General features: G+C 43.6%; 1 protein-coding gene across 2 annotated transcripts in view; it reads left to right on the top strand.

The window, feature by feature from the left end:
- The first annotated feature begins 2,059 nt into the window (after nucleotides 1-2,059).
- F13A1 (coagulation factor XIII A chain) overlaps nucleotides 2,060-12,133 on the top strand; it is a 251,342-nt gene continuing 241,268 nt past the window's right edge. Inside the window, exons 1-2 of one of the 2 annotated variants that reach the window (XM_043590884.1) lie at nucleotides 2,060-2,153; nucleotides 4,098-4,245. In XM_043590884.1, coding sequence (XP_043446819.1) covers nucleotides 4,116-4,245 — 130 coding nt within the window. In that variant the 5' untranslated portion in view covers nucleotides 2,060-2,153; nucleotides 4,098-4,115. The remainder of the gene's footprint in view (nucleotides 2,154-4,097; nucleotides 4,246-12,133) is intronic. The other variant, XM_043590885.1, reaches the window with a different exon arrangement.

Here is a 12,133-nt window from a genome sequence, read left to right on the forward strand (position 1 = left end):
ATAGCATAGGGGGTGGGGGGCAGGGTTCAGGTGGAGTGGGGGGGGGGGGTCCCCGGCAGCATGCAAGAGAGAGTAAAGAGATAGGAATGGAGAGAAAAGCAGGGTCAACATGACAGAGGCCAGTCAACTGAGGTTTAGAATTTATTCAAAGAATTTGATCTCAGATTTGAGCCCCACTGAGCTGCTTCTCACTGCAGTGTGGAGAATGGATTAGAGGAGTCAGGATCAGAAGCAGTAGGTGGCTCTTGTGATTTTGACAAGACAGGATGATGTGGAGGTCTGAGCCTCCACAGTGGGAGTGGGAGAGAATGCGTAGATTCAACAGACATTTAAAAGGAAGAATAGAGAGTATTTGTTGAGGGATTGGATTTAGGGATGGGGTAGGGGGAAGGAAGTGTCAAGAACAACACCACAAGTCTGGCTTGGCAAAGGAAGGCGGGGTGGTGGCATTCACTGGGACGGGGAACTTCTGACATGGACCAAGTTTCCAGGGGGAAATTATACATGTCATTTTAGATATGATGAGTATGAGTTATCCCTGGGACATGACAAGTGAAGATGGCTGGGACGCAGTTAAACTGGGGAGTCTGAGGTTATAGAAAAGATCATGGCTAAAGATGTAGATTTGGGACATGTCAGGACACAGATGTGTCCTGAGACACATGGGAAATGAGAGCAAGGGGGACATAGAGTTATCCAAGGGGGTGTGTGCAGCACTGGAGGAACCCCCCCCCCCCAGAGTGTCTCAGAGGTGGGAGTGGGGAGGGGAAGACCTTTCAGGCAAGAGCAGGCAAGTTCAATGTCTCCAAAGGTCAAGTAAATAACCAAATCCTGTCCTTTGGATTTGGTGTGGGCCATTGGTGAGCTTGGGCTGGTTTCAACAGAATGATGGGGGCAGATGCCAGAAGCTTGCAATGGTGAACAATAGCTGGTGGCGGGGGCGGGGGGGCGCTGGGCTGAGGGAGAGTTGTAAAAAGTATTGAAGAGACTTGCCTTGAAGTTGTGTAAATGCTATTGGGAAGCAGCTGCAGGACAGTGAGAGCTTGGAGACAGTGAGAGCTGCAGGACAGTGAGACAGGAGAGAGAACAGATACACAGCAAGGCCCTGGAGAAGAAGGTGGCATGGACCACAGGCAAAACAGCAAGGCCCAGGGCACTTTGCCATGAACAAGGGGGTAGGTGGGAACCTTCCCCACTTGAATGAGAGGAAGAAAGGGAAAAGGTGGGTAAGTTTGCAGGCAAGTTCATAGATCAGTAGCAGAAAATGTAGAGAATCCCTAACCAATGGCATTTTTTTACCGTGCTCTCTATGAAATTAGATCAAGGGGCAAGGTCAGAAATTTGAAGACAGTAAAGAAGGTTAAAAATAGGTTGTTTGAAAATAGGACTATTTAGAGATACAAAGACTCAGAAAAAAATATATACATAGAAGAAAAATTTTCTATTTCTCCTGTTATTTGAAGATAAACCAGAATGGTTTTCAGGGGGAAAAAAAGATGTTATTTTCTAATTTTTTTGACACTCTAAGTTATTTACTCGTCCCCTCCTGTGGGAAGTCTTGCAGTAAGGTGGTAGCTGAAGTTCCCATGGATGTTTCCAGCACGTAGACCAGGACCCTCAGCCTTATTTACACAAGAAGGGGATGCTTCATGCATGGTCACAGCTGTCTGTGACCTGTCTGCAAGAGGGCAGAGGCACTCTTCATCCGAGCCGCACCAGTGGCCCTCAGAATTCCGGAGGGCAGGGACGTTGCCCTGTGCAGAAAGACATTTCCAGCCTCTCTGACCAAAGGGCAGAGACAGGGTCTGCTTGGCACCGGAGAGGGGCTGCAGAACCGAAGGTGGGGACGGCCAGGAGAAGCAGGGCTGGACACTTGGGAGTCAGGGGGGCTGTGGGTGGGAGGAGGGGCTCACTCCGGAATAACACAGCAGGGTGGCAGAAGTAAATAGGAAGTCCTAGAAGCTGCTTGGTTTGCTCCAGCTGTCAAGAAGGGGGAGGAGAAAACCCTGTGGGACGGGGGAAGAGGGTGGGGGCTGTTAGGATGTTATTTAAGAGCCAACTTTCTTGTCCTTTTAACTGCGTCCTTTTGAGGAAGTGTCCCTGAGCAGCACAGCGCCAGCCTGAGGCTAGGGCACCTCGGGAGGGGACCGCAGGTAAGCAGCCCGGCAGCTGCGAGCCTGCAACCAGGAGCCAAGGGCCCCCCCCCCCCCCCCCCCCCCCCGCGCTTGGTCTGCCCCCTGCCTGGGGTTTCCGGAAATCCCTCAGAGGGCTGCTCCGGGTGTAGGGGGCGGGGGAGGGGCAGCTTCCTTGTCCAGTTCTGTTCCTAGTCCCTATCTCCGCGCCTACCCAGCGCCACTTCCATCAGAGGGGGCTCCTCCGGTTCTCTTCCAAGTAGCCCTGAAGGCACTGCTTGCAAGAAGGCCACTAGCTGGGAATGAGGAACTTGGGAGTGCTCCCCCAAGGGAGGACTCTGGAGGGGTGAGACAGAAGGATGGAGAGAGATAGGGAGATAGAGCTAGGTAAGAACACCTACTTGGCTCAGCTTTCTGTCCTTGTGCATCCTCTGTTCCCCTACCAATTCCAGAGCTGAACTTGAGCACCTGCCTAGTCCCCTACCCCCCACTCACCTGTGAGAAGGGAGTGCTTCTGCCCACCCAGCCAGGCCTGCACAAGATCCTCTTACTGGCCAAGCACCTGGGGATCCCCAGCTCTCTGCTTTCTGGGTTCTCTCTCCCAACAGGCCAGTGCCCTGCTGGGCTCTGCTCTGTGCTACCCCCAAACCCTCTCTCCCCTAGTCATCCTAAGCCCACCCTTGTTATTCCCCTGCAGAGGACTGCTTTTTCCCCTGCGTTCCCTCCATCATTAACCCTTTCTCCTTGTCCCCTGAGTTCACTGGAGACTTTGTGTAAATATGTCTGTAGATATTTATGGAAACCTATTCAGACTTTATACTTGGAAACATTGCTATCTCCGTCCCAGACCAAATACCCTAGTAAGTGATTATCTTGTCTCCAGCTGTGTTGCCTTTGCTTCTAGAACAGTCTACTCTGGTTTGCCTCTATAGTGGAGGCTCTTCATCTTTGGAGGGTGTGCTTGGTTTTGAAAAAAAAAAAAAAGCCAAATAGCCAAGAGTCATGACTGGGTGATCCAGGTGATCAAGGTGAAAGCTTCATTTGGGTCAGAAACAAGGGCTCCCTTTATTTGGTCAGTCGGTCAACAAGTACAGACTGGGGAGTGACAGTGAGGTGTGTGGTATTTGAGCTGGCTCCTTGCCTGCACAAACTCCGGAGGAAAGGGAAGTAGGCTTGGAGCTAAGGCACTGTTAGCACCACTGACCAAGTACATTTAGAGAAAGGCTATTTATAGCCTTATTTAAAATTGCCAATGTCCCCCTCCCCCCCCCCCCCCAGACTCCATCTGCCTTCTCCTCTGTGTGGTCCTGGCTCCAAAGTAATGGCCACCTTCTTATACCCCTTTGTGTTTACTTCTGGAAAGTGTGGGCTCCACCCTAACCCTCACTAGACTCTAGGTCAACAATCTTCTGTTTCGTTCTCCGGTGTACATCACAGCCTGGCACATAGTAGGCCCTCATTAAACATAGGTTGAATTACACTGCAAACATGAATGCTTTAGAGGATGCTGCTTATCTAAACATGGCTGGATGAGGTTGTTCTTAAAAGTAACTTAGGCTTCCTAAGCCTGTATGAAATGGACATACATACAGGCATATGACAGTAAACATTTCTCACAAAGATACAGCCTTTAGAGGTAATGAAGGGATTAAAAAAAAAACCTGCTTTCTAAAATCGTTTACATTTTTCATTTCTTCAAATAACGCCCTTTTCTTCTGCTTTCCATATGTTTTGACAAACAAGAAATCTCCCCAAGATCCTTGGGGAGCTATACTCCATCATTAGACTAATCCTTACTGCCACTTCGCAAGTTTTATTTATGCGAAACTCAAAATGTGTTGCTCCAGTGCTATCTCACACAGATATGTCTGTTTCTCTATTTTTGAATCCTTGTCTCCAATGTAATTCACCTCACATTCCTTTTCTGTGTCTCCCTTCCCCTCCCCCCCCATCCCTCCTCCCAAGGAGCTTGTGAAGCTAAGAATGTCGGAGACCTCCGCACCTGCACTTGGAGGCAGGCGAGCCCTGCCCCGAAACGCCTCCAATGCGGCAGAGGATGACCTCCCCACTGTGGAGCTGCAGGGGCTGACCCCCCGGGGCTTCAACCTGCAAGGTACAGGCACAGCCACCTGCTTCTCCCTGCAGGTGCTGGCTGGGTCAGCACCCTTTGTCTCCACTAAGCTCCCACAAAAGAGGTGCCCCTGCCAGTGTCTGGTATTAAAGAAAAGACTCCCAGGCCTTCTTTGGAGTGGTCAAAGGACCAAAGACTCAGATTCTTGTCCTAGTTCTGCCACTTAATAGCTTTGTGATCCCAGGGAAGTCACTTTGTCTTTCTACCTCTTGGCCATTTCCTCTATAAAACAAGGGCGCTGGCTTAGCGGGTGCCTCTTCCAGGGCTACCGTTCTGTTTTAAAAATACTCTCTAGCTGGAAGTTTCCACTTCCAAAATATTGTGGCTGTTTTGATTGTCTGGCTTGTGCCTCCTTCCTTCTCCCTCCTCCCTCCTCTCTCCATCACTGTGAATTTCAGAGCTGGAGAAAGATGCCAGACTCTGACAGTAATGGAGATGGAAACCCTCTATTTGTCTCCAGAGCAGCCTGCTGAGCAGGTGAGGCAAGCTGCTTCCCCTGCTCTTGCCTCCACTGATCCCCAGGGACCTGCTCTGGGAGTAGCAGCCAGAAGCTGACCTCCACTCAGCCCTGTCAGCTGTGATGGGACCCAGGTGCCAGCAGTGGCTTGGTGACACAGGTGCCATTCCCTTGGGCCATGGCAGGGACATTCAGACTCATGTCCCTGAATGGCATCTAGCAGGGAGCACTTTTTGTCAGTAGCACACATGCACCAAGCCCATTTTTGGTCCTGAGGGGGCTCTGTGCTAAGTTTCATTGGGTGTGAACACCCACTTGCTTGGGTAGGTGCCCACCATCACCTTGGGGTGTGTGGCTAATTTGCCTCATCAGAAAGAGGTCAGCAGTTGAAAGCAAAGAAAAAGAACAATGCCGATCACTAACAAGTCCAGCAAATCAGAATTTCTTGACATTGTGGACAGATTTGATTGTGTTACTATCATATCTAGCCGGTTGATATTCAATTGTGAAAACAGAGAGAGATCTAGTACCATCCATTAAGGTACCATCCAAATTTGGAGGAGAGAACTCACAGAAGGGCATCTTCAGTTTAATAGAAGGGTCCAGACAAACTTGTGAACTTGTAGTTCTGAGCTATCTCTCCCAGCTGGGTGCCACATTCTCTACAACTTCATCAGTAGAGCCACAGAACAGAGTTAAAAAGGACTTGCTAATCCTCATGTTATAGGTGAAGAAGATTCAATCATCTAAATTCTCATGTTACAGGTGAGGAAACTGAGGCCAAAGCAAGTAATTAATGTCCACTCCTTCACGGACCAATCTAAGATAGGATCCTTTCTTTCTTTCTTCCTTCCTTCCTTCCTTCCTGCCATCTTTTGAATGTAAATAAAATTGGAAAGCATGAGCATGTAAAATTATCAAGCAGATTACCTTGGTGTATTCAGTTTTCTCGAAAAATTCCCCTCTGGCAGAGAAGACTCTGGGCCCTGGGGAATGGTGGCCAAGGTGCTAAAAGAAGAGGGAAGGAAGAACAGAAAGAGAGAGGGGCACAGGATCAGTGAAGAGAAATGTGCACAGAGACAGTGAGATGTAGCAAAGAACACCCCGGTCCGAGACTCAGAAGACCTGGGTTCTGTTTCCACATTTGCCACTTGCTTACTTTGTCACCCAGGGGAGCTTCATTTTCTCCATCAGGAAAATGGAAGCAATACCTACTTTACAGTTGCCATTGTGATCAAATGACCAGTGCCCATGAGACACCTGATCCATAGGACGTGACCTACAAATGCTCCTTGATTCAGAAGCACGTTATCATACCCTACTAGGTTAGGGGCCCACCACAGTGAAAGGGGCCCACCACTTCCAAGGGGAATGTATAACCACCTGCAGGGTCTGTCTACCTGAAATCTGAACAAAATGTTGCTAATAAGAAATCAAAACTTCCAGAAAACTTGAGCAGGTGGGTTGATTTAAAAAACAAACAAACCTAGGTTTACTGTTTTTTGTTTATTTTTGGAGGCACAGGTGGGGAATTATATTGAAGAGAATTATTTGGAAAATCAGTCATCATGTATCCACAGCCCACGTGACATTCTGGGATACCTATTACAGACCTTGGCAGAGGTGTGTGAGTGTCCAATGACTGTACAATGAATGAACAGTCAGTCACTGGAGAATTGAATGACTCATCAGTCCTAGAGCCATTATAATCTTATTATTAATAGCATGTTCCAGATTTCATAAACATGCATGCATTTAATGTGAACTAATTGCTACTCACTATGAGAACAGGGTCTCAGAACCCAGGGAGCATAGAGGAAAGTCCTAGATGAGTAGAACAGAAGAAAAATACCAGCATATAAACCACCTGATCAAGGAGGACTGTCTCCTACTTATCCTTTATATTTCAAATTTCTCTGACACGAAATACATCAACTTGTCCCAAGTTATCCCCTGCTAAAGCAGTCACGGTATTTAACTTCTGTCTTCTTGCAGTTTATGGAGTGACCACTAGGGGCGTCCAGGAGGGCTTGGATCTCCCTGAGCCCCTGCCTGAGGACGCTTTGGCTCTCAAAGTCCTAAGGCAAACTCTCCTCATTTTTTCCAAAAGCGTCCCTTTAGCAAGCTACTTGTACCAAGCTGACTGAAAAGGCAGAAAAGCAAGAGGAGGAAAGGGGGGAAATGGCAGATTTTTCGCTTCAAACAGCCTTGTGGCAGTCGATGTATATAATATACACTGAATGTGAATAATACCCTTAATTCATAGCTTTTGTGAGTATTTGGTTAAGAATGACTTTAGCCTACATTTCAGATTGTATAAACTCACATAAAGTTCCTCCCATCCAACAGCACACTATTTACAAAAAATTGAAATATTTGAGGTGACAGTGAAACCCCAGAGATAGGACCAGCTAGTCTCACTGGTGATGTTTGACATCTTCATGTGTTTTTAGGGGTCCTTAATGCCCTCTTCCGAACTCAGCTGTAGCTGAGAATGGTATGTGAAAATCTCCTCAGATTTCTATATTTGCATCTCTTCCTATTAGACTGTTCTGCATGCTCAGTGGTTATTTCTGAAAATCTCTTTACAGCTTTCCTGGTCTCAAAGGTTATTTTAGGAGATGTAATGTTCGGGAAGATAACCTCATATTCTTGGTCTGGTTTGACTCTGCATTGTTAACCATAGTGATCATTTACAGTAATGATTATAATCCTTATTGGATACATCTAATGTGATGAATTCAACTGGAAAGCAAGTCTGGATTTCCAAAAAAAAAAAAAATTAAATGCAGGAGAGATCTCGAATCTTTCAAGCTAATGGAGTCTTGTACCTTTCTGAGCATCTCCTCCTTCCCACCCCATTCCCTGTCAGAACCAGATCAACTAGTTAACTAATTAATTATAAATCTCTCCTTTGTGCAGAGTAAAACCTCTCTGGGTTGAAGATTTTTTAAAGAATAAGAGAGACATTTAATGTATGATTCAGAAATGAGGTTGTATAGAATCAATTCATTCTTTCATTCGGTTTGTGTAAAAGCATTTAATGACTGCCACCTGTGTGTCAGGAACTATGCTAAGTTCTCTCTGGGGACACAAAGATGAGTAAGCCAATCCCTGGCTTCAAGTGGCTCTCCATTTAGTAGATGATATAGACACAGAAAAGATCACTGAAATTCCATGCAAAAATAGCGTAACAGAAATTATGCCTATTGAAGCAAAAGAACAGAGAAAGGAATAACTTGGTGTGGGTACAGTGAGAAAGAGGACAACTGAGTTGGGTCTCAGAGGATGAATAGGAGTCTTCCAGACAGGCAATGCATGGGAACTGCATTTCTAGCAGAGAGAACAGTATTTATCAAGTAATGGGGATATGGTGGGGGATAAGCCTGGGGAAAGTAGACAGGGACCTATTGTACACTGAGGTACACTGAGACCTTACCTTTCCTCCTTGCAAAGGATTCTAAATAGCAAAATGAAATCATCAGAATTATGTTTCATGAAGGCAATTCTAAAGGTGAGGGGGAAATGGAGAGAAGGAAATATACTTGGAGGCTGCTGTTGAGATACTTCCAGCAAGAGGAGAGGTAGGCCAGACAGATTTCAGTCCCTGGAGAAGATGCTGGTCTCACTTCTTACTCCAGCTTGCTCTGGGCAGCTAAGCATTTCTTATACAGTTTACAGTACAGGACATTTGAATAGCAACAATTGAAAAACAATAAGCTTCTTTTTAAGAAAATGTTTTTAATCATTCTAATTAATGATTCTTTAAAACTTGAGGTTTCCAAAGGAAATATGAGAAAGGAACTTTTATCCTGTTGTTTCAACAATAAGCAGACCTACTTCCCCATGGACAGTATTTATGCCTACACTTTGGTAATAATATTACCAAAGATTGCATGGGGATTTCATTTCACTAGGGAATTCCTAGGATATGAACCTAAACATTTAACTTATCTCAAGATTCCATCTGTGACAGGTATAATCATTCTCCAAAGAATATTTTTACAACCTAAGGAGAAAATAATCTACTTTTTTTCATATTAGGGAAAGGGTAGGAGGACCAGGAAGCAGCTGGCTCATGAGGAGAGATTTTTTTTTTTTTTTTTTTTAACCAGTCCATTTTCTGATGTGTTTGGAATTAGGCTAAATTGTGTTAGGTAGACTTTTTGAAAGCTGTCACTTTGAAAGAGCAAGCTGCCAACTTTCCAGCTACAATATCTCTCTAAAACAAAAACAAAAACAAAAACAAAGTAGCTTAGCAATGAGTGGCTCTATTTTGCCAGGAACCGGGCTTGGACAGGGAGAAGCAAATTCATTTCCTGTTTATGGCGAATGGAGCCTAGATGAGAAGTCTCCTTCAATCTAAACTATGTCTCATTAATCCAATAAGCAAAGCAGAAATCAATATGCCAGCTTAATGAGTGTTTACTGTTTACTACATGACAGCGCTGACCAAAATGGACAAGAGAAAGAACTATGATGTTTTTATATCTATGCTCAAATTTTACAACCAACATCTATAGACCCCTTGCTATTGCTAGGTATTGTAAACACCAAATACAAAGCTTGATCTGTGGTGACTGTCCATGAGCAATGAAAGAAGTGTTGTTTAATCAGTGGTTTGAGGACCTCACCTTATTCCCCAGTGCTCAGGCCAACCCCTAGCAAATCCACAGAGCTATGCTGTCCTTTCCTTCTCCCTCTAACGATAAACAACCCTGCTGGTTACCCTTCCATATGTCTTGTCCATTTGACTAAAGTCTACAACATTAGTTCTTTAAACTCTTACTTTTAATGTCGCTTTTAATCTTCCGTGTCTTGGTCAAGTTTTATTTTTTAAATGAAATGTTTTCATTGGTTTAAATTATTTTAATATGCAGTTTTATTTTAAGAGATTACAAAGGGAAATCTTACTAATCATTGCCTTGGTTTTTTCCCCACATAGAGTACAACCGTAGTTTTCCATGATTTTTTTTTCCTTTTTTCCTGTAGGCACTGACCTGTTGGAGGATTGTTGCAGTAAAGAATGAAAAGATCATTTAGAAAAAAATAGAATTTTTTAAAACTCCATACTTAGAATAAGCATTATCAAAATTATAACATTGCAGACTACATTATTTTAAAACAAATTCTTCATGTATATGCTAACATATGTTTATTTTATATATTATTATTTAATTTATATTTATAAATATATTTAATATATATTTATGTGACAAATATAAACATATTATATATATTTTTGCTTTCACTATGAAACCGTAGTGGTTTTTTTGGCTTATGTTTTATAGACTCAAAAGAATCTATTAGTACTCTTATTTACCTTATGTTATAAGTAATATATGAATTATGCACTATCAAGGCATGGAATCTTTTTTTTTTTTAATTTTTTTTTCAACGTATTTATTTTTGGGACAGAGAGAGACAGAGCATGAACGGGGGAGGGGCAGAGAGAGAGGGAGACACAGAATCGGAAACAGGCTCCAGGCTCTGAGCCATCAGCCCAGAGCCTGATGCGGGGCTCGAACTCACAGACCGCGAGATCGTAACCTGGCTGAAGTCGGACGCTTAACCGACTGCGCCACCCAGGCGCCCCAAGGCATGGAATCTTTATTCCTGTCTGAAATGAAAGTGCTACTCTAGGGGCCTCATATTATGAAACCACAGGTCACTATCTTCAACGCTGTACAATATATAATATACTATACACACATATATACAATATACTATATATAGTCCTGAAATTGGTATCTGTTAAGAATGAAATTGTCTGATAAATAACATTCAAAGGACTCCTGTGATTAATCTTCTGATAAACAGAATATCCATTTTATGATGAATAACCAACTCTAAGTTCCAAATTTTCAGGCATTACATTTGTTTAAAGTAAAAAGTGGCATATTTCCCATGGCGTCTTTTCACGTCTTCCCAGGTACAGTGAAGATGAGATCTTGTCCGCAAAGGCTTATAGTTTCATAGATAAATGGCCTATATTAAGATGACACAAAGTGCTTCATGATGATAAATTTTTATTAAAAAAAGGAAAAACATATTCTGTGAATATGGAGGGGAATAAGGAGGGGAAATTTATTTCATCCACTTGTGGCAATGCAAGAAAAGAAAAGCAAGCCTGTCTTCTCAGAATACACCTCCCCATTTTGCAGGTGATAAAATGGAGGCACAGGAAGTTTGTATAACTGGTCCAAAGTCATGGTGATAGTCAGTGCCAGAACTGGGATTTGAGTCCAGAAAATCTGCCTCGAAAATCTATATTCTTATCCACTAGGCTATTCTCCTCTCTTAGTAATGACAATGATAATACAATGAAAATAATTTGTGAGAATTTGCTAGGGCCAGACACTGTGCTAAAGCAGTTTATATACATTTTTTCATTTAATCCCTACACGAACCCTGTAAAGCAAACATTCCATTATCTTTTTAAAGGAAAGAAAACTGAAGCTCAGAGAGATTAAATAACTTCTCTGAGGTTGCACAATTAGTAAGTAGTGAAGCATCACCCAGAACATATTCTGCAAAACACTGAACTCCACAGAAAATAGTCCCCATGAGCATTTAAGTTTGGAAAACATGGCACCTATAGGATATTTACAGTGCACATCGATATATTAAAGTCTCCCATAAATCCTTCAAGAATCCTGATTGACTTTGGTTAAGCAGCATTTTCCCAAACTGGTTTAACCGTGGAACTCTTATTCTTCCAATAGATATCAGTACCCCACAGAAGTAGTACTGTGTTTCACTACTTCAGGGATAGACTGACTTTAACCAGACTCACTAGACATTAACCAAATTCATTAGACAAGTTCATGGAACTAGAAAGCCAGAGTTTTCATTTGCAATAAGAATAAAACCAGTGAGAGCCAGATATTAAAACAAAACAAACAAACAAACAAACAAAAAACCTTGAATTTGTCTTTCTAGCTTTATATTTCCCTTTGGCAAGGCTGCTTGGGAAGCCAAGGCATAAAGCCAATATACTTATTTTCAGGGGCACATTATCATGGAAGAGGTGGTGGGATGAGATGAGACAAATCCTGGCAGTGCTCCAGAACCAGTGCTTTCATCACCTGGAGGCAGACTAGACTCATCCCATCCTTCACCTGGAGTGCCATAGCAGACTCTCAGCCGACCTTCCTGCCTCCAACACTGCCACCATCCATTCCTTTTCTTACTCTGTCACCAGAAGCAGTTGAAATTTATATACATAAATCTAATCATGTCATTTTGCTGTATCAGATTTTTCACTGGATCCCCAGTGTCGTTAAAATCCAAATTACTCACATGATCTACAGGACTGGCATGAGTGGCTCCGGCTTACTTTTCCTCTGTGGTCCCACTAGCACATTCCAGCCAACCAATCATGCTTCAATTTCTTAAGTAAACTACGCACTC

The sequence above is a fragment of the Prionailurus bengalensis genome, chromosome B2 (assembly GCF_016509475.1).
Source record: "Prionailurus bengalensis isolate Pbe53 chromosome B2, Fcat_Pben_1.1_paternal_pri, whole genome shotgun sequence".
NCBI lineage: Eukaryota > Metazoa > Chordata > Mammalia > Carnivora > Felidae > Prionailurus > Prionailurus bengalensis.